General features: G+C 58.1%; 1 protein-coding gene across 20 annotated transcripts in view; it reads left to right on the forward strand.

The window, feature by feature from the left end:
• Positions 1-27,967, forward strand: part of NFASC (neurofascin) — a 201,904-nt gene that overhangs the window by 146,001 nt on the left and 27,936 nt on the right. For 12 of the 20 annotated variants that reach the window (XM_070767783.1, XM_070767781.1, XM_070767791.1 and 9 more), the window contains 18 exons: positions 1,633-1,744; positions 2,168-2,352; positions 3,933-4,064; positions 7,625-7,768; positions 8,677-8,788; positions 9,088-9,254; positions 9,717-9,864; positions 11,009-11,133; positions 11,987-12,031; positions 13,167-13,268; positions 13,545-13,742; positions 14,544-14,614; positions 16,138-16,360; positions 17,916-18,031; positions 19,824-20,028; positions 21,249-21,371; positions 22,501-22,674; positions 25,083-25,097. In XM_070767783.1, the coding sequence (XP_070623884.1) occupies positions 1,633-1,744; positions 2,168-2,352; positions 3,933-4,064; positions 7,625-7,768; positions 8,677-8,788; positions 9,088-9,254; positions 9,717-9,864; positions 11,009-11,133; positions 11,987-12,031; positions 13,167-13,268; positions 13,545-13,742; positions 14,544-14,614; positions 16,138-16,360; positions 17,916-18,031; positions 19,824-20,028; positions 21,249-21,371; positions 22,501-22,674; positions 25,083-25,097 (2,397 nt within the window). The remainder of the gene's footprint in view (positions 1-1,632; positions 1,745-2,167; positions 2,353-3,932; positions 4,065-7,624; positions 7,769-8,676; positions 8,789-9,087; positions 9,255-9,716; positions 9,865-11,008; positions 11,134-11,986; positions 12,032-13,166; positions 13,269-13,544; positions 13,743-14,543; positions 14,615-16,137; positions 16,361-17,915; positions 18,032-19,823; positions 20,029-21,248; positions 21,372-22,500; positions 22,675-25,082; positions 25,098-27,967) is intronic. The other 8 variants (XM_070767785.1, XM_070767798.1, XM_070767800.1 and 5 more) reach the window with 5 other exon arrangements.

A 27,967-nucleotide genomic window follows, 5' to 3' on the forward strand; every position in this document is an offset into this window, starting at 1 on the left:
TCCACCTGGAAGCACGTCCGCTCTCACTCCAGGCACCCAGTAACAGTACCTGCCCCGCCTGGAAGCACGCCCGCTCTCACTCCAGGCACCCAGTAACAGTACCTGCCCCGCCTGGAAGCACTCCCGCTCTCACTCCAGGCACCCAGTAACAGTACCTACCCCGCCTGGAAGCACGCCTGCTCTCACTCCAGGCACCCAGTAACAGTACCTGCCCCGCCTGGAAGCACGCCCGCTCTCACTCCAGGCACCCAGTAACAGTACCTGCCCTGCCTGGAAGCACGCCCGCTCTCACTCCAGGCACCCAGTAACAGTACCTGCCCCGCCTGGAAGCACGTCCGCTCTCACTCCAGGCACCCAGTAACAGTACCTGCCCCGCCTGGAAGCACTCCCGCTCTCACTCCAGGCACCCAGTAACAGTACCTGCCCCGCCTGGAAGCACGCCCGCTCTCACTCCAGGCACCCAGTAACAGTACCTACCCCGCCTGGAAGCACGCCTGCTCTCACTCCAGGCGCGTCTGAGGGCTCCCAGCCCCTGGCAGCGCCGCCTCCCCTCTAGCTGAGTCAGAGACCCATTAAACCTGTGTGTAGGCCCAGCCTGTATTTATATTTTTAACTCTTCCTGTTGACAGTCACACACCTTTTGAGCAAAGGTGACCCCTCCAGTTTGCCCTTGCTTTGGGGTTCCTGGTTACAGAATCCTTGTTCTTCCTCGTCCCATCTCATTCATTTCCGTAAAACCGTGCAGAGAGCTCTAAGGCAGAGGTGAGGCTCAGGTAAGGTGGGGTCCACTGCGCTGGGGCGTCCCCAGACTTGCATGACCCCCTCCACAGGGACAGAGCCACCCTGAGCGTGTCGCCTCTGTGAGCCCCTGTCCTTGGAAAGCTGTGTGTGTGTCACTGATTGCAGGCCCCAGGGCTGCTCCAGCCTGCTTGAGTGGCGGAGCGGCTCCTCCATCTTGGCTGCACTTGCTTCTCACCCCTCCCTCAGTCTCTCACATCCAATTAACACCCTCCTCCCTGCCGTGCGGAAGTCATTAGTGAAGCAGCAGATTGGATTTTAGCCCCACAGTGATTTCCTGTCATCCCTGTGCATTAATTCTCCCCTGTCTTTGCTAAGCCATTAATAATACTCCTTGCATCTCTGACTGTTCATCTGAGTCTTTGTGGCTTCATCCCAGCTCCTTGTCTCCGGGGTCCCAAAGAGCCGGTTGTCTGTCCTGTGGCCCCAAGCTGAGACGGCCTCCCTGGGGCCACCGTGCTGGCCTCTGGATCCCAGCGCGGGATGTGCAGAGAGTGGACTGTCCCTGCTCAGGCAACCCTTGCCCCTTCCAGGGCCGGAGAGGCTTACGAACTGGGGGGACGCTGGGCTCCTTTTGGCAGAGCCTTTCAGAGCTTAGAGCTGCTCACACACACGTGCTGGTGGGGCCGAGGAGCCCCGCGCTTCCTAACACACCTCTCTTAATGATGCCCCGGCCCCTGGGGTGGTTTCAGCGGTGCGGCAGGGGGTGGGGGTCTGCGGCTAAGGGCATCATCAGGAGGGCACGACGACCTTTCTCTCTAGTCCAACAGCTCGGCCCAGCTGGGACAGCCCTCTGGGCAGTAAGCTCACAGAGCTTGTTCCATCCTGTTTCAGCCCGAGGAGTTGCAGAGAGAACACCCAGCTTCATGTATCCCCAGGGCACTGCGAGCAGTCAGATGGTGCTGCGTGGCATGGACCTCCTACTGGAGTGCATCGCCTCTGGGGTGTACGTACGGTTTGCACCCCGACTTCTGCCCGCCCCCCCAGGAGGATGGGTTGGGGGATTGTGCATGCTCTGTTGCTGCAACATTTTGCAGAGGGTGGGGTGGGAGAGAGAAGCAGACAGCTCCTAATGAGGACACTGCCAATCATGGTCATCCCATTCCGGCCACCTTTCTTTCTCAGATAATGAGGAGAGCAGGTAGCTAGGCTTCCTGTATGTGTTAGACCCCCTTGTGATCTTAGCTGACTCCTTTGTGCGCCCTGTGGCTGAGCATCCCCTTTGCACAGGAGGGATCAGCCCTCGAAGGACACGCATCCTCCTGAGCCCAAGGACACCATAAGGATACCCGGGTGTCCTGGGCTCCACACAGGCGTGGCAGAGCCACATGTGGTGGTAAGTCCCTGTTTCTTGCTTGGTCTCTCTTAGCCCCACACCAGACATTGCATGGTACAAGAAAGGTGGGGACCTGCCATCCGACAAGGCCAAGTTTGAGAACTTCAACAAGGCCCTGCGCATCACCAACGTGTCCGAGGAAGACTCTGGGGAGTATTTCTGCCTGGCCTCCAACAAGATGGGCAGTATCCGGCACACGATCTCGGTGAGAGTGAAGGGTACGTTGTGCGCAATTCTCACTACGACGGCCTTGCCAGCCCTCACCTCTGCGGCCACCCCTCCCTCTCGGGGTGGTTGCATGAGTGGGGAAAACACCAGCACGCTGATGAGTGGGAATAGCGACCTGCAGGAGTGGCATCCCCCCGGATGCGTGTGTGCGTGTGTAAGGGCAGGGAGGAAGGGGAGTGTCACGGGCAGAGATCCCCCACCGTCGCCCTCCTCCCCTGGGCGCCTGGGGCTCTCTCCGCAGGCGCACTCTCTTCTGTGGCCCGTTTGGATGACCCGGAACCTGTCTTTCGTTTCTCATTCCTGTTCGTGGCGTGTTGTCTTAGCCCTATGCTGTCTGTGTAGTTGAACGTGGTTCTTTTTAAAAATGGGGAGGGATCGTGGCCTGAATTATTTTTTTAGGAAATCGCTTCCCTCCCCTAAAAATACCTGAGCTGTTGTCCACAATGGAGCACGTGTCTTTGTGGGTCCCAGCCATGAGGCTGGGAGCTCCACCAATCACTTCTGTCTGAATGGCGGGGCTGAGTGGATGATCAGGGTGATAAGGTTAAATACCACAGAGCAAGAACTTTCTTAGCACATGCTCATTGACCTGTGACCTTGGTTTCAGCACCACACTCAGAATAGGGGTACTTAACATTTATTGGGGTTTCAAGATCTTTGAACTCTGATCCGAAGGACCCTCTTCTCAGAATAATCCACATATTCACAAAATTTCCAAACAGCTGGGAGGAGTGGCCAGCTAAGAGCTTCTGCTAATCAAAGGTCAGCGGTAAAAGAATGAGCAGCACGCCTTTCCTAAGTGGTCTGGTCTTGCAGCGATAGCAGTGGAAATCCAGCGGGGCCGGCCCCTGCTACTTTACTGTCCTCCCTGGCTTGAGGCCTTGGGTGCACATCAGGAGGGCCTGCTGCTGCTAAGTCACTTCAATCGTGTCCAACTCTGTGCGACCCCATAGATGGCAGCCCAACAGGCTCCCCCGTCCCTGGGATTCTCCAGGCAAGAACACTGGAGTGGGGTGCCATTTCCTTCTCCAGTGTGTGAAAGTGAAAAGTGAAAGGGAAGTCGCTCAGTCGTGTCCGACTCTTAGCGACCCCATGGACTATAGCCTACCAGGCTCCTCCGTCCATGGGATTTCCCAGGCAAGAGTACTGGAGTAGGGTGCCATTGCCTTCTCTGAGTAGCTCTCAATTCATTGGCCGCCTGGGCTTCCCCCGGGGATTCTGACTTACTAGGTTGACGATGGGCCCTGGCATTCATGTTTCTTAAAAGCTCTTCAGGAGGCCCCAGTTTAGAACTCTTGTTCTGAGAACTTGAAATAAACCAGTCCGCATCTGTAGTGCCAAGTCGACCAGAGGTCGGGACCGCCATCCCATCGGGACGAGCCCTGGGCAGGTGTGGGGGTGGGGCCGGCACTCGGGGCTCCTGCCGCCATCCCATCGGACGAGCCCTGGGCAGGTGTGGGGGTGGGGTCGGCACTCGGGGGCTCCTGCCTTCCGAGAGGGAGCCCCCGTGGTTTCCTCAGCCTGCTTATCTCATTTGACACCCCTGCCTGTGCCTGTCCTTGTCTTCCAGCTGCTCCCTACTGGCTGGATGAACCCAAGAACCTCATCCTGGCTCCTGGCGAGGATGGGAGACTGGTGTGTCGAGCCAATGGGAACCCCAAGCCCACGGTCCAGTGGATGGTGAACGGGGAACCTTTGCAATGTGAGTAACCACTGCTGTCCTGCCTGTCTCTGCTCTCCCTCCTGGGAGCATCCAGCTCCCCAACCCTGTGGACCAGCTCTGTGCCATCAGAAGTGAGGGAGCGACCCATCCTTTTGAACCTTTCAAGAGGGAGGAAACCCAGCCTCCTTTGTGTGAGATAGAACAGGAGGCCCGTGCCCGTGTTTAAGGGATTTCTGCTCCCTAGGGTTTTTTCATAAATTTCTGCTTTCTGCCCCTAATAACTGCAAAGCTCAGTTTGAGAGCTGGGGACCTCAGCTGTGTCCCTGAGATCATGGGCTCTGGGTCATGGGGCTCAGGAGATAGAGGAGACCTTGGTAGCTCATCACCATTGCCCCCCACCAAACCCCTCCCTCTGCTGAGGGTATAATAAGAGGCAGGGTTGTGCGACAACATGGAAGATATGGTCGGAAATGAGGGGAAGCCCCTCTGAGAGCAGAGCTGCCCAGTGCAGTTACTGAGTGCACATTAGCGTCCAGGAAGATTTAGTCCCTCCCAGATGCAGGGGTGCGTGGCTCCAGGCTCTCTCTAGCCGGAGGCCTTGGTCAAAGTTTCACATCTGAATTCACTCTAGTTGCATTAGCTTTTTTATAAAAAAAAAAACTTTATTTGTTTTTGGCTGCGCTGCGTCTTCATTGCTGCGCAGGCTTTTCTCTAGCTGTGGTGAACAGGGGCCCCTCCCTGGCTGTGGTGAGCAGGCCCCTCTCTGGCTGGGGTGACCGGGTGCCCCTCCCTGGCTGTGGTGAGCGGGGGCCCCTCTCTGGCTGTGGTGAGCAGGCCCCTCTCTGGCTGTGGTGAGCGGGGGCCCCTCCCTGGCTGTGGTGAGCAGGCCCCTCTCTGGCTGTGGTGAGTGGGGGCCCCTCCCTGGCTGTGGTGAGCAGGGGCCCCTCTCTGGCTGTGGTGAGCAGGCCCCTCTCTGGCTGTGGTGAGCAGGGGCCCCTCCCTGGCTGTGGTGAGCAGGGGCCCCTCTCTGGCTGTGGTGAGCAGGCCCCTCTCTGGCTGTGGTGAGCGGGGGCCCCTCCCTGGCTGTGGTGAGCAGGCCCCTCCCTGGCTGTGGTGAGTGGGGGCCCCTCCCTGGCTGTGGTGAGCAGGGGCCCCTCCCTGGCTGTGGTGAGCAGGGGCCCCTCTCTGGCTGTGGTGAGCAGGCCCCTCTCTGGCTGTGGTGAGCAGGGGCCCCTCCCTGGCTGTAGTGAGCAGGCCCCTCTCTGGCTGTGGTGAGCAGGCCCCTCTCTGGCTGTGGTGAGCGGGGGCCCCTCCCTGGCTGTGGTGAGCAGGCCCCTCTCTGGCTGTGGTGAGCGGGGGCCCCTCCCTGGCTGTGGTGAGCAGGCCCCTCTCTGGCTGTGGTGAGCGGGGGCCCCTCCCTGGCTGTGGTGAGCAGGCCCCTCTGTGGTGAGCGGGGGCCCCTCCCTGGCTGTGGTGAGTGGGGGCTGCTCTCTAGCTGGGGTGTGTGGGCTTCTCCCTGCAGTGGCCTCTCTCCTCGTGGAGCTCGGGCTCTGGGCACAGGCTCAGTACTTGCAGCCCCCAGGCTCCAGGGCGCAGGCTCAGTAGTTTGCCACTCGGGCTTAGGTGCTCCATGGCATGTGGGATCTTCCTGGGCCAGGGAGCGAACCTGTGTCTTCTGCATTGGCAGGTGGATTCTTTACCACTCTCAACTACCAGGGAAGCCCTGTTTTACATGTTAAACATCCTGTCCTTACTTTCTCTGAAGGGTCAGAGCAAATACAAACTGTATTATCAACCAGATGGGACAGAAAATAGATGGCAAGAACTCAGAACCTAACTCGTGAGCAACAGCTGATAAAAGCAGGTGGAGAGGAGGGAGCCGGGCAGAGGAGACGGCGTGAATGCACCTTTCTAGACATTTATTGTGTGCCGGGCGCTGAGCATCCCTCTTACCTCGTTAACCTCAGACACTGAAGATGAGGAAGTGAAGTGCCGCCTTTGCAGAAACTGCCCCGAGGTCACACGACCCGGGACGGAGGGAGCTGGGGGCTGCTGTGACAACGCCTCAACCTGCCCTGTTTGGTACTGAGCCTCTAGTTATCCTGGGAAATAGCCTCCCCCTGCACACAAGCCACTTACTGACTTGGCCTGTCCTCTGCCCTTCTCCCTGTCCTGATGGCACTTCGGGGATAGGGCAGACAAAGGCTCTAAACTCCACAGCACCATTAAAGAAATGCAGAGCCCGGGATTTGCAGCTGAGCACTGGCCCTGGTGAGGTCCCCCATCATTCAAAGGAGTGACTGGGAGAAACGCTGGTCGCCTCGCCAGGTGAGGAGACGTGAAGTTGCTGGCGTTGCTTCCTCTGTGCCTTTTTGCTGAGACGCCGGAAGAAGGATAAGAACGCTGACCTTGGCTTTGTTCACCGCCTGATTCCACATCTCCGGGCTCAGACCCGCTGTCTGTGGGGTGGCGCCCGTGGGGCCGGACCCTGGCTCCCCTTCTGCTGACTCCTGTGGAAGGTCTGAGTGATCCTGGGTGAGGTCATAGATCACACAAGCCAAGTCATCTGGCCCAGGCCCAAAACCTTACAGAGGAAAGGCACCTCGTGGTGGTGAAAGATGAGGATTCTTTATATTTCTGGAAAACTTTTATTTGTATCGCTCGTTATCTCATTCTTGCTCTCTTACCCTACCCTTCCTCAGAGTAGGGGAAGATGAAAGAAATGCTTCCCTACTTGACAGGTGAAGGAAGTGAGGCCCGGAGGAGCTACTGATTTGCCCCGACTCTTAGAGTGATTCGGGCTTCCCAGGAAGCGCTGGTGGTAAAGAACCCCCCTGCCAGTTCAGGAGACATAAGAGATGCGGGTTCGATCCCTGGGTCGGGAAGATCCCCTGGCGGAGGGCGTGGCACCCACTCCAGTATTCTTGCCTGGAGAATCCCGTGGACAGAGGAGCCTGGCAGGCTATGGTCCATAGGATTGCAAAGAGCCGGACGTGCCTGAAGCGACTCCCCCGCCTCCGCTCTCTGCATCCGCAGCCAGTGGGGCCAGGAGAACTGCGACAGGGGTGTCCTCTCAGTGCGCACGTGTCTTGGGAAGGTCAGGTCACTTTGGCAAATGCAGGGACTCATCAACTTGCAGCAGGCGTGCGCCTCCAGGTTTAACTTTGTGGACGTCTGCAGAGTGCTCTGCTCAGAGGATGGGAAGCGGGTAGGCCCCACCTAGTTGTTTATTGCTTTATGCTTTTCAAAACACTTTTGAGTATATGCACATTGGGTGAAAATGATAACAGCCCTCCAACCACATGTGCTTAGCCCTCTTCTAATGACATACATAGGCTCTCCAGTCATCCTCATAGAAATGCCACAGGGTGGTAAGTTATCCCCAGACAAGGAGCCCGAAGCGTTTAGAGCCAATAGGGCTGGTGGGTAATGTGGTTAGAATTCAAACCACGGCTGCCCAGCTGCCATGTCCCTGTTCCCATTGGACGGATTGAGAAATAAACTCTGGTAGGCTCAGTCCTACCAGGGAGCCTGGCCCGAGTCCCACACGCCCTCTGCCCGCCCTCCCCGTCTTACGAGGAGCACCTTCCTGTCTGTAGCGGCACCGCCCAACCCCAACCGTGAGGTGGCCGGGGACACCATCATCTTCCGTGACACGCAGATCAGCAGCCGGGCCGTGTACCAGTGCAACACCTCCAACGAGCACGGCTACCTGCTGGCCAACGCCTTCGTCAGCGTGCTGGGTGAGTGCACCCCTCTCCCCCTGCCTGCCGGGGAACCTCCAGGGCCCTGCTCGGAGCGTGGGCTCCCTCTCTGCTTGAGAGATCGGTCAGGCTGTGGGGAGAAGGGCAGCAGAGTGGGGAAGCGTGGAGACCCAGGATGAAATGAGGAGCGGTGATGGAGGACTTAAAATCTGCAGAGCTGGGTGTGCAGACGGTTCATTCCACTCAGAGGAGAGACGGAGAGCTGAGACACCAGGCTCAGTCTCCTTCCTCCCCTGACGAGAGGAGGGACCGTCTCACCTTCTTGGTGTGTCCATGTTGAGTCTCCCCTGGGCCTCAGGGTAGGAGCTACCCTGAGTGTGTTTGTGGCCCTCCTGGAGCAGGCAGAGGGCAGAGGGCAGGTGCCACTAGGAGAAGCCTTGGGGCTGTGGAGGGGCAGATGCAGAAGCTGCTGGAAGGCTGGGGGCATCCTCTGCAAAAGTGAGACTGGATGTAGACTAGGTGCAGATGGGTCAGCTTCCTCCTTCCTCACCTAATCCCGAGGGAGGTTGATGGGGGAGGTCACGCTGGTATTTAGAAAGCTGCCCCGAGGAGAAGGTACATTGAGATAAGACTGGTCCCCAAGGAGGGGGAGGAAGGCAGACCCCCGCCCAAGGTCAGGGTTAGGTCTCTGGGGTTGCAGAGGAAGGCAGACCCCCACCCAAGGTCAGGGTTGGGTCTCTGGGGTCACAGAAGGCAGACCCCCACCCAAGGTCAGGGTTAGGTCTCTGGGGTCGCAGAGGAAGGCAGACCCCCACCCAAGGTCAGGGTTAGGTCTCTGGGGTCACGGAGGAAGGCAGACCCCCGCCCAAGGTCAGGGTTAGGTCTCTGGGGTCACAGAGGAAGGCAGACCCCCACCCAAGGTCAGGGTTAGGTCTCTGGGGTTGCAGACGTGCCGCCTCGGATGCTGTCGCCCCGGAACCAGCTCATCAGGGTGATCCTGTACAACCGGACCCGGCTGGACTGCCCATTCTTTGGGTCTCCCATCCCCACGCTCCGATGGTAAGTTCCAGGAGACCAGGCTTCCCCCATGGGGGCATCTGTAGGGGCATCTGTCTCACCTCTCTCATCGCATTCGGCCCACGAGAGGGGTTCAGCAAGTTCTGGGAGCCGCAGAGGGTGGAGGCTGAGACGAAGCTGGCAGAGCATCTGGGTCAGGCCTCTTATTGTGCAAGGAAGGAAACTGAGGCCAGAGGCTTGCCAAGGCCAGCCATGGGTGGGGGCGGATGCACGGCCTGGGGTCCCTTCCCCTGGGCTGGTCCTTTCCCAGCATGCTGTGTGTCCTGCTGCTCTGTTGTGAGGTTTAAGAATGGACAAGGAAGCAACCTGGATGGTGGCAACTACCACGTCTATGAGAACGGCAGTCTGGAGATCAAGATGATCCGAAAAGAGGACCAGGGCATCTACACCTGTGTTGCCACCAACATCCTGGGCAAAGCAGAGAACCAGGTCCGCCTCGAGGTCAAAGGTAAAGGAGACGGTCGCTAGGTAGAGGACGCAGTGAGTTGGGGCCGGGGGGGCATCTTTAACTTTGAGGATGCCACCTCAAAGTTATCCGTGTGTGTCACTTTGAAAACGCACCACCTTTAATGTTTAATCCCTAGTGGGACCTCCCTCAGGGCCTCTGGCTGGCCTGCATGCTGCACGCACTGAGTCATTACCTGCCCTAGGCAGCGAAGCCTGCTCCCCACACCAGCTCCCCGCCACCGCCCCAGAAACCACGTCCTGTGTTCCTGAGCCAGCGAGAAAGGGCCTGGGCGTTATTTCCATTGGGGATCTCCTATTCCGGGCCTTCCCGACCCGTGCACCTAACTGAATCCTATTTCTGCCACCCTCTGCGGTCCGTGCAAGCTGGTCATGCGTGTCACCCCGTGGCCGCTCGGGGGTGGGGGTGGCAGAGAGGAGCTCAAGCTCAGGCGCTTCTCTGCAGACCCCACGAGGATCTACCGGATGCCCGAGGACCAGGTCGCCAAGAGGGGCACCACGGTGCAGCTGGAGTGCCGTGTGAAGCACGACCCCTCCCTGAAGCTCGCAGTCTCCTGGCTGAAGGACGACGAGCCGCTCTACATCAGCAACAGGTCTCCGCTCCTGCCTCCCTGCCTGCTGCGCCCTGGGGCCCTGCCTTCTCCCTTGATTCTGGTGATGTGTGGACGCACCCGGGCTCCTATGTCGGTGTATCACTGCAGAACCGCTGAAGAGGGTTCTGGACCCCTCAGGGGAGATCCCCTCCAATGCCTGCCCTCTCTCCACTCAGCGCCCTGCTCCTCTCTCCTCTTCCGCCGCCTCTCCTCCCCTCCTCCCCTCCTTTCTCTCCTCCCTCCTCCCTTCCTTCCCCTCCTCCTTCCATCTGCACTCTCTTTTCTGTCCCTCAGCCCCTCCTTGCTCCTCTTCGGCGTCCATGCCGGATGCCCCCCGCCTCCTTTCAGCCCAGCCAGCAGTGCCTCGTCCCCCGACAGAGGCAGGGATGCCTGAGCAGGCTCTGGCCCTGTGGTTACCTGGCTCGCCCTTACTGCACCCTGGGCCCATGCCTGTCCTCTCCCTCAGCCAGATTTGGATCTGACTGGAGTTGAGGGCGGGCCCAGGCGTAGATGGTGTGTAAAGTCCTCCAGGTGTTGGGAATACGCAGCTGGGGCTGAGAACGTTGATCTGAGCCTCCCCCCGGGCTCTCTTCTGTACCAGCTTCGGTCTTGGGGCAGGGTGCACGTGGGTACCAGCTGGGTCTGCCGATCATCTGGTTTCCTGGAGGGGCATAATCCTATAGCAGGCACGGGCTCCTGGGTGCCCTCCTCCCTCTGGGACAGTTCAGGGGAGCCCAGGGCACTCGGGTGAGTGCAGGCATCGCTCTGGGATGGAGACAGAGCTGGAAGCTTGAGAAGACCTGCCTTCAGGGGTGGGCCGTGCTGCGCCCTAATTCAGGAGGGGAGCGCAGAGGACCCAGGGGATCCAAGCACAGTGAATACGGAGGGGCCCCCTAGTGCCGCCCGTGTCCTGCCCCCTCCTCAACCTCCTCAAGCTCCTCGAGTGCTCAGCATGGCAGGAAGACCCTGTCCCTCCCACAGCACTGCAGTGAGCCCCCGTCCCCTAGGAGGGGCTGCAGCTGCCCACTCAGACCCACTGTCCCCACCCCAGGGAGCAGATGGACAGGCAGTGCCTGCCACCCCCGCCTCCCCACCTCACTGTCTCCCCTCCACCTTCCTCCAACCCCTCCCGCTTCCTTTGCAGAATGAAGAAGGAGGAGGATTCCCTGACCATCTTCGGTGTGGCCGAGCGGGACCAGGGCAGCTACACGTGCGTTGCCAGCACTGAGCTGGACCAAGACCTGGCCAAAGCCTACCTGACCGTCCTCGGTAACCGCCGCTGCACGCCCTGCCGCGGCCCCACCCCGCCTCCCTGCCCTGACCGTCCTCGGTAACCGCCACTGCACGCCCTGCCGCGGCCCCCACCCCGCCTCCCTGCGTCCAGACAAGTGGGGTGGCTCAGAGGGCAGTGCCCGCGGTCAGCCAGCCAGCCAGGCATGGGGATCCTCTTGTCTGAGGGTCTGAGGGTCAGGAAGCTGCTCCTCTCAGAGCAGGCTGTACTGGATGCCTTACCTCCTGAATGGAATCGCTAACTCACCTCAATCCTCAACTGAAGGGTGCCGGAGGAGAGAGGGATGGACGGGGTTCCTATTGTGGTCGTTTTAACCAACTTTACAGCTGACTCTAAATCACTAAGTCAATTAAAACTGCCCATCCAACAAGACAGCTCTGTGTTTGGCCTTCTAACACCCACTGCTGCTTTATTCTCTGCCTGCCTCTCCTGGAGGGATTTCACAGGGTGCTGGGCACTCCCCATGACTCCCTCTTGGCGGGCCCTCGCCCCCAAGCCAGACTGTAAACACGAAGCCATCCCAAACCCGGGGGTGTGGTCTCCTGCCCAGCGGAGCGTATCCTCTCTTCACCTCTGCTGTCTCGGTGCGTCCCTGCACCGTCCCAGGGAACAGTGGGCCCAGACACGGTGCCTGCACCGGGACAGCAAGCAGACCGCGTGGCTGCAGAGGGAGCACGGGAAGGCCTTTGTGAGGGCCGGGGCACCCTCCACGGGATGGGGGGTGGGGCCAAGCAGGGGCCGCTGTTCAAGCCTGGCCTCCTGATCCTGCCCTTAGAGCACCTTTATCCCCAGATGACCTGCTAACCTGGATAACCCCTCTTACCTTTGCAGCTGATCAGGCCACTCCAACTAACCGTTTGGCTGCCCTTCCCAAAGGTAATTCGTACTAACCCCGGGGCTCGCGCCAAGCACTCGAGGTTCCTCGGAGGGTGGCGCGTAGGAGGAGGAAGGCCCTGCAGGAGAGGAGTGCTGTGCACAGGGGAGGGGGCAGCTTGCGCCACCCCTGCCAAGTCTGACCCCTGTCAGGAGGCCCCGTCCCCTCCCTGAGCCCTCCTAGTCCCGCCCCTTTGGTAGACTGAGTTGTGGTTCCTCCCACCCCTTACCTCTGGCCACGCCCACCACTCCCCTGGGGCGGCCTGTTCTCCATGTGCTCTCGGAACACTTGCTTCCAGTTATCCGTAGGCCCATCTTTTCGGCAGCCTCTCCAGATCTGCTGTTACCACCCATTTACAGTCCACGTGCACCTGTGTGCAACACGTGAATGTGGCTGCTGGGACTCACCTTTCACATCCTTCCAGTTACCAGCCAAAATGTGGAAATAACTAGTTCAAGGGGCCAGGGTGGGAGAAAAGAAACACGTCTGCCCTCACTAGTCAGAGACCAGGACGGCTTTATCCCTAGGCCAGGAGGGCACTCACACCCACTTCAGAAACCCAGTGAGACTGGAGTCCCCTAAAGGCGCTGCCCCACCCTTGCTGGGGGACTCTGTCCTGCTGTCCATCATGGAAGCTTCTAGACGGAGCTGCTCTCTCCTCCCTGGCCTGGTCCTCTGTGTTTGTCCCGCTCCCCCCACCTCCCCAACTGCTCTGCCCTGCAAGCTCTCCAAACACCCTCCTGGGCTCCTGCCCCCTCAGAGCCTCAGCATACAGAGTAGAAGATAATTATAGACAGAAGTCCCATACTTCTTTCCTAAAGGTGTGACCCTTTCCCAAATGCTTCCACTCCAAGAACACCCACAGATTGGGGTGGGTTGGCCCCAGTTCTCACTGCGCCCTGCACCCCTTGATATTCTTTGGGCGGGGTGGAATCTGGGGGTCTTTCCTCTTTGTCCTTCCTTGAACCCCGAGGGCAGGGGTGGCCCCTGGGCTGACCCTCCGGCACAGGCTAGGGTTGGTCCCTTAGTGGGGTGAGCTCAGCCCGCCCGGGTCCTGTCTGCGTGACGGTGGCTGGGGCTGGGACCCATGCAGGCCTGGCTGGCTCTGACTCTGGAAGCCCCTCCCTCTGCCGCCAGGACGACCGGACCGACCCCGGGACCTGGAGCTCACCGACCTGGCTGAGAGAAGCGTGAGGCTGACCTGGATCCCAGGGGACGACAACAACAGCCCCATCACAGGTCAGCCACGGCCTGTGCTGACCAGGAGAGAGGGACGCAGCCCGGAGGCTGGCCTGGCCCTGGCTTTGGGCCCCGCCGCCTCCTCACTTGGCATGTACCCTGGGCTATCGACAGGATGGAGGCTGTGGTCTGTCTCCCGTTTTGTGTTTGGGAAGAGTTCATGTGCCTCTGTCTCCCCACGGGAGGCTGTCAGTACTGCTGGGAACCTGAGGAAACCTTGGGAAAGAACTCACTGACTCAGCTCCCCAGACAGTCCCGACTTCCTTGCCTCCTCAGACTACGTCGTCCAGTTTGAAGAAGACCAGTTCCAGCCAGGGGTCTGGCATGACCATTCCAAGTTCCCGGGCAGTGTCAACTCAGCTGTGCTCCGGCTGTCGCCCTATGTCAACTACCAGTTCCGGGTCATCGCCATCAATGAGGTGGGCAGCAGCCACCCCAGCCTCCCATCTGAGCGCTACCGAACCAGCGGAGCACGTGAGTGCTTGAGGGCTAACGGCGGGTGCTGACGCCAGGCACCCGAGTACAGACTAAGTTCCCCGGGTCCCCAGCCACGTGAATTTAGGCAAGCTATTCCAGGCTTCCTCATTTATGAAACAGAATAATTATACCATCTCCGTTACAGGGCTGTTGTGAAAATACAATTGTTTGAAAATACAATTCAGGTCCTTAATGTAATGTGCATGTAGTAAGCACACAATAAATGTTAACTGACATTTTTATTACTACTTATTAGTAATAATTATGAATAATTCTTGATGATCTGCTTTAAAGGGAAGAGCTATGAAGATTGGCGGTAGAAACATATAATCTCATGTTGCATAAGGTTTCTTAACATACTTGGGTAATGAAATGCTTCAATTTCTGAAATCACACTGGCTCATTGAGGGTGAAAGATGCTCCCCCAAAATGTCGAATGCCAGGATAAACCAAGTTGGTATTAAACACACTTAGTGGATAATCCACAAAGGGGATAATCCACATTGAGTTGGCTCTATTGATCATCTAAAGTGTGGAAAGCCTTGTAATAAATGCTATTTTGTCAGCGATTAAAACTCAGAAGAAACTATCCCTCCTTTGGGGGTTTAAGTCTCAGCTAGGAACGCACATCGTATGTACAACAGAGTGGCAGAGCGAGCTCAGCTGCGTAGGGGACTGAGTGTGTTGAGAAATGCAGAGATGAGCATGGAAGGGGCCAGTCAGCTGGGGAGGAGAGGCTGTTTACTGTGCCCTGTGATGTGTACCCTGGGTTTGACTTTGTCTCCATTTGGGTTCCAGCCCCCGAGTCCAACCCCTCTGATGTGAAGGGAGAGGGGACCAGGAAGAACAACATGGAGATCACGTGGACGGTGAGAGCCCCTCCAGCCCGCCCACGATGCTTGCCTGGCAGCCTGGGGGCCCTCGCCCTGTACACCCCTGGGACCCCCCCAGGCTGCAGGGTGGCCCAGGCGTCCTGCCTGATGTGAGGGCCACTCTTTGCATCGAGCATCAAGAAATCAAACAGGAGAGTATCTGAGAGCAACTTTAAGACAGGAGCAGAGGTGACTGAGGAAATAGGCACTATGACTCTGGCAAAAGCAGAGAGAGCCCCACAAAACCAAAGCGCTTCTTTAGAGGAAGGAGAGGTTTAGATTAGTCCCCAGAAAAGATGTAGCCTAAACACCAGTACCTCGCTTCGGTGAGCTCTGAGCTCCTCTCACTGAAGATTGTTGGGTGTGCAGAGAGACCACCTCGCAGTGGGTCTCCAGTGGCCGCCGTCTGTAAGTCCAGGATGGACAGAGGGACTCCAAAGATGACCGCCAGACCAGGATTGAAAAACTCATCTTCCGTCTTGGCTCACCTGACCACATTTTCCAAACCAAAACTGGGATATGTGGCCTCTGAATGACATTTCTTTTTTTTTTCCCCAAACTGCTTCTAAGTCTGAGATGTAAATTCAGCCACTGAAAACTTTTTATTTTTGGTTGCTCTGGGTCTCTGTTGCTGCGCGAGGGCTTTCTGTAGCTGTGGAGAGAGGAGCTGCTCTCTAGCTGTGGTGTGGGGGCTTCTCTTGTTATGAAGCACAGGCTCCAGGGCACATGGGCTTCAGTAATTGTGGTGCACAGGCTTAGTCACTCCACGGCATGTGCCACCAGGAAGTCCCAGCCACTGAAATTTTAACGTTTTTGTGCTGTTGCTGTGCATAATGGAAATAGACGGATGCAGAGTTTAGAATCACAACCATCACTGTCTGCCGAGGGCCTGGTCTCACAGCAGCCTTGGCAGTTGGGCTGAGCCCAGACTTAAGACTCCAGGGCTCATCTTTAGGACCTGCCAAGAAGTGGTTCAGCTCCGTATTGCAGGCGCCCAGGGAACGGGTTCCTGGACCAGCCCTTGGAGAACAAAGACAGAGTTATGCCCACTCCCAGCTCCAGCCTTGTAAGAAGGGTAGGGCAGACAGGCGTGGATGCGCTAGGACTGAAGTCGGGAATTTTGATTCATTGGCAGCAGGCATGCCATGACTAAACCAGAACCCACTCCTCTCTGACTTTGGAGGCTTGTTACATCACCGTGCACATTTTGCTTCTGATTGCTCCATCACTGGAAAGAGTCCTGTTGACAGTAACACTTTTACTGCCTGTGCACCTGCCGAGGGGGGGCTGTGAGGTCAGAGGGACTGGGGCCTGGGTGGAAGATCTGCGTGCTGCTGGCTTCACAGGACTCCGGGCTCCCGGGGGACTCAGAGTGGGGGGCAGGCTCTCCCCAGCTGTGCAAGGGGCCGGCCATGGCTAGGCAGGCTGGGGACAGGGGCCTGCCATGGGAAGAGGGCGAGCGGGGTGGCCCGGGCTCCTCGCCGGCGCCCTCACCTCTCCTGCCGCCTCTCCCCACTCAGCCCATGAACGCCACCTCCGCCTTCGGCCCCAACCTGCGCTACATCGTCAAGTGGCGGCGGAGAGAGACCCGCGAGACCTGGAACAACGTCACCGTGTGGGGCTCCCGCTACGTGGTGGGGCAGACCCCCGTCTATGTGCCCTACGAGATCCGAGTCCAGGCTGAAAATGACTTTGGGAAGGGCCCTGAGCCGGACACCGTCATCGGTTACTCTGGAGAAGATTGTGAGTACCCGCCCTCCCTCCACCCCAGGCCCGCACGGCTGGGCTGCCCAGGCCACCCCCGCAGACCAGGAACCTTGGCGTGGGCCCCGGGTCTTCTAAGAGCATCCTGGAGGACAGTTAGTTACCAGGAAAGAGGGGTTTCCTGCAGTGACCTAGAGCAGACAGGCCCCAGGCAGTGCCAGGAGCAGAGATGGTATCATCTGAATGCTAGTTAGAATTAATGAACATCGTCACCCAGTCCAATACTCTCACCTTATAAACATGAAAACTGGGGTCCTGCAAGGGAAACCCCCGCCCATACTGCACAATAGCAAATTCCAGCCTTGAGAACAGAACCCAGGTTTGTGGTCTTATCTTACTGGCAGGCCTTGCTAGCCCCAAGGACCATCTGACCCAAAGGCCATAACTAGACGCCTCCACAGGAAGCAGGACCAGGCCAGACTCCTCCCTGGGCTCCCCAGGGGAATCCTGGAGGGACTAAAGTCCACAGCTCCCCAGACCGAACACTCCAGGCCAGCCACTGCAACACTGGGCATAAAAAGAGGAATTCTTTGGAGGCTGTCGCTGGATAAATCAATGTGATTGTGGGATATGTGTAGAAGTGTGTACCTGCCTCTCCAGACAGTGGGGGCCTCTCTGTCCCTAGCACATCAGTCCTGCAGGCTGCTGAGCAAGGCAGGAGGGTTAGTGACGCCCCTCCTGGTCAGGGTAATCCATACTCTGGTGGGTCTGGGTCTGAGCCGAGAAGAAACCATGGAGGTGGGTGGGGTGACCCGAAGGAAGGAGGGAGGAGAGTCTTGGGGAAGAGTGGATTCAGGGGGCCAGTGCTGGGGTCAGGAGCAGGGCGAGTGGGGTTCACGACAGTGAGCTAGGAGGAAATGAGGGTCGGGCCCCGTTCCCCGCTTCCCTGGAGGTGATTGTGGATTGGACCCCCTTGGGAGATAGGGACCAGGGATCAGCAGGCCCTCTGTCCATCCCGCTCCTCATTTCCATGGTGGCAGACACTTCCAGACAGAAGGCGGTGGGGACTTCCGGAGGGTAAGTATGGAAAAGGCAGCATCTAGCCATGGACTCACGGACCTCCCCGCCGTTTCCATCGCATCTGTGTACCCTGCAGCCGACATGTTAGAGGGGATAGGGCAGAACCACTGTTGTGGCAGAGTAGAAAAAACAGGGGAGAGAGCCAATTATGGGCACAGTGGCCCTCCCTCTGCAGGTAGTCACAGGATCAGAGTCTTTTCCTGAACTAGGCTAGGGCGTCTTCAGTCTGTGGGCAGTGTTTCCTGCGGGGCCCTGGCAAGAAACAAATGCCACTCGAGGGGGACTATTTCCAGTGTGAGGACAGGGTTAGAAGGGAAACAGCAAGGTTGGTAAGCCACCGGGAGGCCAGCCACAGTGGAGTGCCATCACGCCACTCGGCCTGGAGGGAGTGCCCGGCGTCCAGAGTGGGCTGAAGGCACAAACCAGCAGAGGGCAAGCAAGTCGGAGGGGACTCTGGCGTCGGGGAGGGGCAGCCCCACCTGCATAACCAGCTCTCTGTCCCGACACATTGCAGATCCCAGGGCTGCACCCACAGATGTTAAAATCCGAGTCCTGAACAGCACCGCCATCAGCCTTCAGTGGAACCGCGTCTACTCCGACACGGTCCAGGGCCAGCTCAGAGAATATCGAGTGAGGAAGCCAGCTGCAGCCCCCGTCTAACCACACAGCTCCCTAACAGGGCGAGGGGGTAGCAGACGCGGTACATGAGATGTTTGGAAGGGGTGCTTGGGATAGTTGTTGGATCCAGAGTTGGTTTAAGATGATGTCTGAGAAATTCCCTGGTGGTCCAGTGGTTAGGACTCTACACTTTCGGCTCCTTGGCCTGGTTGGGAAACTAAGATCCTGCAAGCCATGCAGCACAGCCAAAACAAAAAAGAGGATGTCTAGAGTGAGCTGTTCAAAATAGACTCAGAAAAAATACAGATACACCAGGTGTCTCCTGCACCAGGTGTGCTGAGAGTCTGCTCGGCAGGTGGGTGCTGGGTTTGCATTGGCCACACAGAGCACATTATGCTTGCCCTCCATGTGCGAGGACACGTGTATCTTCAGAGGCAGTGTTGAGGCACCGCTGAGCTACACCCCTCCCCTCTCCTACAGGCCCTTCTGGGCTGCTTGCCTCACCCATTCTGGTTTCATGAAGCCCCAACTAACCGGAAGAGCTACTCCAAGGGTACAAAGCCTTCCCTGTTGTCACAGCCAACTGCAGTTATTACGGCCCTTGACTTGCCCCAGCCGCCTCTTCTCTCCCTCATGTTTCTCTCTTCGAATGGGAAGGGAGAGATAACCCAGGGTACTCAAGGCTCTCCCTGATGAGCTGCTCTATTTACAACTCCTGGAGAGGCTGTGGCCCTGGGGTAACACGGGTTCTGTGCCTTAGAGGTCATCGGGGGTTGGCTGATGGACAATTGGTGGCACAGAGGGAGTCAGTCTCTTCTAGGGAAATGGATTTGGCAGACCGAGGAAGGAAAGTGAGATGGTATATATGCTTGAATGAGCTCTTCCCCAACTTGCACCTTTAACCTACTTGTCTGGAGGAGTTTTGGCTACAGCTCTCCTTGGGTCCCCTTCTTAAGTCTGGACTTCCCCAACTTGCACCTTTAACCTACTTGCCTGGGAAGTTTTGGCTACAGCTCTCTCTGGGTCCCCTTCTTAAGTCTGGACCTCCTCCATACCTTGTTCTTGGAGGCCCCAGGTGATGCGGGTGTGACGGCCTGACCTGGGGCTTCCCGCCCACTGCTTATCACACCCCATGCCACAGCCTCTGACTGTGGCACTACCACCTTCCACAGGCTGTCCCATCCCACCCCAGCTCTTGCCATCCCACAGCCTGGTCTCTCATTGGCTTGGACATGTCACTATCCTAAGGGTTTTTAAATAGTATCAAAAGGAAGCTTTTGATTTTAAAGGACTAAATCAACCCTGTCTTGTATTCAGACTTCTGGGGGTAACCTGCTACTTTTCAGCTCCTGTCTGCTGCCAATCTAAACCATACTAAATCTAACTCAAGGTGATGTGGTCTTTGAGCACAGGAAAGAGCTCTCCATGCCTGGGCCCTTGGCTCGAATTTGTGCTTTTGGTACAGACTCCCTGAGCAACCTAATCCCTGCTTGGAAATAAGTCTCAAGATGGAGCATCTCGGCTGTTCGTTTGGCCAGCATGCCTGTTCCCCAGAGAGACAACACGGCTCAGAAAATGATCGAAAACAAAAACTCTATTTGGTTTGACATCGGTCCCCACACACTAGTGGCTAATGATCGGGGACTGTCAGGTGCCTCCCCCAGCCCTCCGTGGGGCTGCTGAGGGCCTTTGCAATTCGGAGCCCGTGGCCAGGAAAGGGAAGACCAGTCACCACCAGCACCACCACTAACAACTAACCCTGCCCTGCCCGGCCGAGCCCTCACCAGCCCGCCTCTGTCCTAAGGCCTACTACTGGAGGGAGAGCAGCTTGCTGAAGAACCTGTGGGTGTCTCAGAAGAGGCAGCAAGCTGGCTTCCCTGGCGACCGCCTACGTGGTGTGGTGTCCCGCCTCTTCCCCTACAGTAACTACAAGCTGGAGATGGTTGTGGTCAATGGGCGAGGCGATGGGCCTCGCAGTGAAACCAAGGAGTTCACCACCCCGGAAGGAGGTAGGTCCGGCTGCTGCTCCCCGGGGAGGGCAGGACATGGGTGGCGTGGCCAAGTGGCCCCAAGCGCCTCCAGCACGCCTCTGCCCGGATGACACAAGTTGACCTTTGCACAACCTCATGGAGGGATGACTGGCATGCTGATGGCACCCATGGAGTGCTGTCCCCGAGGCAGCTGCCCCGATGGGTGGTTCTATGTCAGAACAAGACTGTGAGGCGGCTGACGGAACTCTGGCAAGGCTGTGCACACGGACTCCCAAGGGCACTGCAGGAGCCGCCCACAGCATCTTGAGGGAGCCCAGGCACCTGGACTCCCAGGAAGCACCTGGACTCCCAGAAGGCACCTGGACTCCCAGGAGGCATCTGGACTCCCAGAAGGCACCTGGACTCCCAGGAGGCATCTGCTTGGTTCGCCAGCCTCAGCCCCAAGAACCTTCTCTCCTGTCACTGCTGTGACCTAGAGGCTGTCCTTCAGGGGGCGCCCCGGTCCTGGGAGCTGGACACCTGGGGAGGTCCCGGCGCGTCTCCTGTTCCTGCCAGGCCCCTCAGACCAGGCCCTCTTGTTTCTCCTTCCTTCTTAACTGTTATTTTCCCCCATTCTTCTGTCCCTCCTCCTTTTTCCTCTCCTGTTTCCTCTCCCTTGTTTCTTTATTCCTGTATCCCTTCCTCCTTGTCTGGTTTTCATCACCAGCCTCTCCCCATTGCTCCTGCTCCTGGCACCATCCACATGTTCCAACGTGGGTTTCTTTCTCCTCACCCCTGAACCTGGCATTCTCAGCCCAGAGGCCAGGGTTTGATACTTTGACCCTGTGGTGAGAATCCTTGTCTGAAGATTGAGAACCGTGGCTTCTGTTACCAAACAGAGGCTAAAATTGGTTTCCTACCTGAGGATGATTCTGCCCAACCTGGAGGCTTCTTTGCGGGATCAGAGTCTAATGTGTGCTGTATTCAGGGTAGTTTTTAAAGGAGAACTTGACTGACCCTTCCCCAAGTAAACCAAGTCTGAGCTGTGCTTGTCCTAGATGTGGGGAGATGCCATCCCGGATGAGGCAGTGGGTGCCAGCCCCCTCATAGCCCTCCAGGTTCTGGCTTAGCAGCGACCCAGCACAGGGGTCGTCCAGAGGCCAATGCCTTCATACTTGTGCTTTGTTTCTTGTGTTTTCCTCATCCTGCCCGCCCCTTTCTCTCCCCCCATGTCCCCCGCTCTCTCCTCCTTCCCCAAGTACCCAGTGCCCCCAGGCGTTTCCGAGTCCGGCAGCCCAACCTGGAGACAATCAACCTGGAATGGGATCATCCAGAACACCCCAATGGGATCCTGATTGGATATACTCTCAAATACGTGGCCTGTACGTTCTGCCCTTCTTTCTCTTGGATAATCTGAGAATCAGAAACCCCATTCTCACCACTTTTCCTAAGGAATTAAAGTAGAAAGCCTCTGGGTACACAGGGCATTGTGGAGGGATGCAAGGGGCGGGGAAAAAGCTTCCTATAGGGTTATGGGAGGCAAGTGAGACCCAATCCCTGCTCTCTTGTCACAGCTGCTCCTTCAGGGGGCTTCCAGTCAGCCGGTGAGGCATAGGGGACGTCTGGTCTGATGAGGGATTCAACCCCCAGGCTCAGGAATCTTAGAGTCTCTAACTCCTAAAGGTCTAGGACAGAACGTTTCTTACCTGACAGAGCTTCCATCCACTAGGCAGATAGTACATGCATAGGGATCCACGCGACACTGACCCTCGGGGCCACCTTAACAAGTTGCCATTTTTGGTAAAGCAGCTGTTTGTGGAGTTGCCATGGAATATTGAATATTCAGTATTGAATATTGGCTCACTCAGGAGCCTGGGTTGGGATGACCTCACCTAAAGAATTCAGCATCACCAGGCAGGGACAGGAGCGTTATTCATTTGAAAGACTTTCAAACGTCTTCTAAAGTAGGTGATGTTATGCCTTAATGTGAGGCTCAAAGGGCAGGCATTGTGCTGTTAAGGATTTTAATAGCCAACTGTGTGCTTGGATGTGATTCTGAATCCATCTCTGGACCTGACCTTCCCCCTCTGAGGTATATAGTGAATAGGCCTTTTACAAAGGAGGCAGTAACAATGAAAAGCTCTAGTGGTTTTGCCCTAGTTCTGTTGAAAGGAAAAAAGGAACTCAAGTTTTGTCCTTGTTGAAAAGCCTCGAGGATTAAAAGTTGAATCTTTCAGAATCAGCCACATAACCTTGTGTTGAGCTAGCAATAATGAGATCAGTGGGAACGTGTTAACCCTGGTGCGTCATTGAAGAGCCAGAGAGGAGCTGTGGCCCAACACTCGGCCTTTGAAACGTCTCCCAGGCCGAGTCCTTAAGATCCAGAGCAGGTTTCATGGGTTCCCTTCCCAGCAGAGTCGAGAAGGCTTCCTCCTTCCAGCAGCAGTTTATATATAACGCATCATGGTCAGCATTGCTAAAGCTCAATTCCACTTACCTGTCTCTCTCCAGTTAATGGAACCAAAGTAGGAAAGCAGATAGTGGAAAACTTCTCTCCCAATCAGACCAAGTTCACGGTGCAAAGAGCAGACCCCGTGTCGCGCTACCGCTTTTCCCTCAGTGCCAGGACGCAGGTGGGCTCAGGGGAAGCAGTCACGGAGGAGTCGCCAGCACCCCCGAATGAAGGTAGGTGCACTGCGGCGGCCGCGGGGCGGATGGTCCCGGGGAGTGCGGATGCCTAGAGAAACCCTGAGCTGGCCTCTGGCCTCCTGGGATAGCGGGGCCGCGGCCCGCAGGCCCCCAGAGGGAGAAGCCAGCCTGCGTGCTGACAGGTAGGTGCCGGCGATGGACCTGGAAGACACGTCTTCATACTGTCCCAGTCAGACCTGGATCCCCACGTGGCCTCGACTTGTTCAGCTGTTTAACTGTTGGGGATATACGGAAGAGAGTGTGAGTCGTGGCTGAGCTGAGGGGACGAGAGAGAAAGCACGTTGGAAGTAAGTGTGCTCACGGACTCCACAGAGCAGGAAGGTGTTTGCCAGATGAGGGAGGCAGCGCTGTGATGGAGGTGGCCCCTGGGGCTGCCCCTTCTCTGAGGGTGCCTGGCGCTGAGAGGAACGAAGACCAGGCGTGACGGACGCTGACTGCCGGCGTCCTGGGTCGAGCAGGAGGCAGACGTAGTAGCCCTCCTGGCGGCCTGAAGGGAGAGAGCTGTCAGGCTGAGGAGAGGACAGGGAGCTGGGAAACAGCCGTCGGCCCAACCAGCTGCACAGAGAGCGCACTTGAGCTCCTCTCCTGGGCTCTGGCGTCTTCCCACCGCGAGCGCCCGGTCCGGAGCTGCACGTGCACGCGATGTCCACTAGAGGGCACCCGGCCCGGAGCTGCGCGCGCGCGCGACGTCCACTAGAGGGCGCTCGGCGCCCCTGCTCGTGGCGTCCGGGAGCTCTCAGGTGGGAGAGGCTCTGGAAGCCCTGGCATCCATCCGCAGACCCCCTGTGAGAGAGGGTGGGGGCTCTGCCTCCCCAGAGGCACCGTGGGCTGTTCAACAGCACTGCCCGAGGTGCCGGACAACTGTGCCAAAAACCAGGGATATAAAAACTAATGAGCTCCCCCAGTCTAGAAGGAGGGACGCCCACAAGAGGATCCACCTGTGATTCACCACAAGCAGTGCTGTGTTTGGGTGACGAAAGTGCCGTGGCTGGGCGGGGGATAGGGTTGAGTCCACAAGGGAAGGCTGCAAAGAAGGGGCCATGTGGTTAGGGACCTCTGACACCGACCACAGATTATCGCGTCCAGCACTCTCCCAAGAAGGCTGAGGTCTCCTGGCTTGGGGGGCCTCCTGGGCATCCCCACCCCCAGCCCAGGAGAGCAGTGGTACCTCCAGGCCTGCTGCCTCTGCTGCCTCCCCCCAGGCTCCCAGCTGAGCTCCACAACAGTCCCGCGTCCCTCCCCCGGCCCTGCTCCCCTGACCAGCAGGCCAGCACCAAAGCAGAGGGGCAAGGGGCCAGGCGGAAGCTGGGGAAGGCTGATGGTGCTGTGTGTCTGTGCCTGTAAACCCGGAGTGAGCCACACAACATGCCCCTCTCCCCCAGTCTCCCTTCCAGTTTCTTGGGTAGTTGGACAGTGTATTAGGGCTGGGTGACTTTGGGTAAGTGGTTGATACATGCCTGTTACCAAAGGTCAGGCCAGGGATGGTGCACTTTCTTGACTACTTCACTCTTCAAGGAAATACATAAAGAGAGCCTCTTCTCCCTCCCTTCTCCTGCCCCCACCAATACTGAACATCAGAGAAACAAGGCCCCACTGCCCAGCTCCAGTGACCATTGCAGGGAAGGATCTCAGTGCCAGGGGCAAGAGAACAAAGAGGGATGCTCAGCCCCACTCAGCCAAGGACTTTGCAGCAGACTCAGGAGTTCCTTTTAGGCTCAGTCCACAGCTGTGTTTCCTCTTTCATGCAGTCCAGTGGGCGGCAGGACACGGGACAGGGCCCCGTGCTCCCGTCCATCACAGGCCCCAGCTTTCCAGGCTGAGGCGGTGTGGGGAGGGCCACCAAACCCATTCTCCATCTCCCTCCACCCCAGCGTGGTTCAGCTACCCACTGCCTGCCCCTGGGGATAAAGGAGGCTTCCTTTTGCCTAGGGTTGGTGTCCTCCTATACACCTCTGTCTTATGCCCTCAATTCCTGGCACCATCGAGGATCACCCAGCTCCTTCGTAAAGATCAGCCCCGCTAGAGAGGGACACATTCTTCAAAACAGACATGGGGACATGCATTCTAGGCAGACTGTTTCTGCTGCCACCTCCTAGATGTCCTCAAGTTGAGATAGAAGCAAAGATGTTAGAAGGGTCTCCAAGAACCAGGAATGTTTTCTGTAGGAGCGTGGCAGACCCCCGTGGGGTTGAACACAATCCCTAAAGGCCAGGTGGTATCCACAGGGCTGTGGCCAGCACCCAGCCATGCCGTCTGGGTCACTTTGAGCCAGAACCGTCTCTCCTGTGATTGCTTGTCCTGTGGTCTCACCTGTGCTGTTTTCTCTTCCCTCTCGTTCTTTCCCCCTTTCCCTCTCTGGCTATCTTGGGTGCCGTGTTCTGAAGCCACGCCAACCGCAGGTACTGTACCAACTGCAGAGGTAATGGGCGTGGCATGGGGCAGCGCAGGTGGAGGCCAGCCTAGCGGGGCAGACAGAGGGAGAGGCCTGGGGTGAAAGCATGCTCTCAGCATGCACCCTTTCAGCGGGTAGGAAGCCGGACTCTGCAGGAGCCTGTAGGCGGGGGGAGGGGCAGGGCCAGAGGAGAGCCAGCGCCTTCCCCTCCCTTCACTAACGAAGGCGGCTGGCTTGGAAGGGAGCCCACTCAGAGGCTCCAGACCTGCTCGCTGGAGCTGCAGCTTTCTCTGGAGCTGAGTGGTTATCTCCTCTGAGCACCTGGTCCCTTGCCCAGCTTGCCATCTCAGAGCACCGCAGGCCCAGAGCCCTTGGGTGACCTGCTGTGCCCTGGGGGTGGGGGCAGCTGGCTCCTGTCTCCGGGTCAGGCTGCCACCCCCTGAAAAGGTAACCCGAGGGTGAGCGTGCCGTGCATGCTGGCCTTGCATGCTGCATGGGGCCGGGCACCAGCTCTGCCATCTCCCGTGGGTTCCACTCATTGAGTCTGTGTCCTGGGATAGGCCAGGCACCCCCAACCTGGAGTCTCAGAGGACGCCATGGGCTGAGAGTCCCGTCAGCCTGCAGAAACCCAGCTTCTCAGTCTTGGGTGTTAAGGACAGTGCCCACTCCCGGGGTCTGGGAGGCAGACACACCGTGAGGAGCTGGGCGGGCAGGTCCGGAGCAGGAGGTGACCTGCCCTCCAAGGGGCCCAAGCCCCCTCACGCTGTGGTCTGAGGAGTATCAGCAAGGCCGGCCCTCAAGCTGGAGCGGCTGGGCAGGGACCCGGGCTCCTTCGAGGCAGAGCAGAGGCCGTGAAGTGGGTGCACCGGGGCTGCCTCAGGCTGCAGGCAGCAGGGAGGCTAGAGGGCTGGCTTGCGTGGAGGACCCCACCTTCCCCCCTTGGTTCCCCTCCACGCTCACTCACAGCCCCCCTCGCTTTAGGTTGGTTCTGTTTCTGTTGCGTACCCTGCTTCCTCTGTTTGTGTTTGTCCCGTCAGCCAGACCGCTGGGTGGTGCGCAGTCATCGTGCTCCCCTCCCCTCCATCCTACCCTCAGATAACCCAGGCCAACAGCCAGTGCCTCCCCACCTCTGCTGGGATGGGAGGCAGAGCGGGTCCTGGGCCTGGAGACTGGGGGAAGGCCGTCCGTGCAGCCTGGGGGTGGCCCTGACTTCCTGATTTGAGTTTGCATGGGCGCCCCTGGGGCTGGCCCAGCAAGTGCCCAGGGTCCCGAAACCACTCAGTGGAGGTGGAAGGAGAGAGGCAGTGAGGGAGCCACGCAGATCACCTGGGAGCTCTCTGGTCAACAGCTCACAGTCCCCTCCCCATGCTCGCACTGGGGACCCGAGGCAGCTGGGCCTGGTGGCAGGGAGCTTGCTTTGCTTGGTGGGATCCACGCCGGGCTGTGATGCCCCTCTCGTGTGGCAGGTGTGAGAGGGATGCGTGTAGTTCCAAACCCCCACTTCCTCCTTCTCACCCTGGTGTGCAGAGGGAGCCGGGACCTCTGTCTGTCGGTCACGTGTTTCCTGGGCTCCGCTTCTGCAGGGCACAGGGCATTTCTTGGTAAATGAGCTGTGCCAGTAGCATCGGCTGTTCCCAGCCTTGAAGGCACCAGGTGACGCCAGGCGCCAGGGTCTCCATCGTTGGTGTGGTCTGGACCCCAGCCCGCTGTTCCTTTCTCTCTCTTTCTCGCCAGTTGTGGGTGTTTTCCCCCCAAACTGATGTGTTCCTCTCACCCAGGAAAGATGATCCCTTTCCTGTGCCCATGTCTGCAGTCTCTTAGGGTTGCTGCCCATCTGTTCTGGCCATCTGTATTTGGCCAAGGTAGTCTGTGCACCAGGTGGACACTTTTGGACCAAGCCATCCACTTTGGAATGTCTGGGAACTGCTGCCCTTGTGTTTGGCTCAACTCATATCTGCCAACATTTGCTGGGCAGCTCCATGGTGGGTTCTGGGTGACAAAAGATGAATAAGAGACATGTTGTCTCTTAATTTTCTTCATTTCTTGCATGGTGTCACCCAAAACTCTGGTGGAAAACCCTTGGCCTTGGCTGAGGCGTCTTCCAGAGTATGTTAGATAACACACTGGGTTGAGTACTTCAGGGAGGGGTCCTGTGCCTCCAGGTCCACCTTGGCCCTCCATCACTCTCAGTTATCACCCTGGCCCTCCGTCACTCTCAGTCACCGCCCTGGCCCTCCATCACTTTCGGTCACCACCCTGGCCCTCCGTCGCTCTCGGCTATCACCCTGGCCCTCCGCCGCTCTCGGTCACCGCCCTGGCCCTCCGCCGCTCTCGGTCACCGCCATGGCCCTCCGCCGCTCTCGGTCACTGCCCTGGGCCTCCATCATCCGTCACTCTCGGTCACCGCCCTGGCCCTCCGCCGCTCTCGGTCACCACCCTGGCCCTCCACCACTCTCGGTCACTGCCCTGGCCCTCCGTCACGCAGTTACCAGCCTGGTGGTCTCTGCTGGGCAGTGACCGTATTGGTTCTGCTGTCGTTGGAGATGGCATCCCAGCCCAGCAATGTGTCTGTCCAGCCCGTGGACCACTCTGCCTATAAGCCCCACTTCTGGGCCTTATTTCCCTTTTATCTGCTACCCTAACCCCGCCCTGGGGATTGAAGGCATTTGAATCCCCTTAGACCTGAACAGGGGACAGTTTCCCTGGAAAGCCTGCTCTTCCCTCCTGCCTGCACACGGCTCTGACAGCTCACTTCCTGACTTCCAGCCCTTCCCCCAGAACCTTGCCTTCTTGCCTCTACCCTCCCAGTCTCTCTGGTCCTGTCCATCCCTGGGACAATAGACACTGTTAGCAGTGGACCAGAGAGAGTGCCGATTC

The sequence above is a fragment of the Bos indicus genome, chromosome 16 (genome assembly GCF_029378745.1).
Source record: "Bos indicus isolate NIAB-ARS_2022 breed Sahiwal x Tharparkar chromosome 16, NIAB-ARS_B.indTharparkar_mat_pri_1.0, whole genome shotgun sequence".
NCBI lineage: Eukaryota > Metazoa > Chordata > Mammalia > Artiodactyla > Bovidae > Bos > Bos indicus.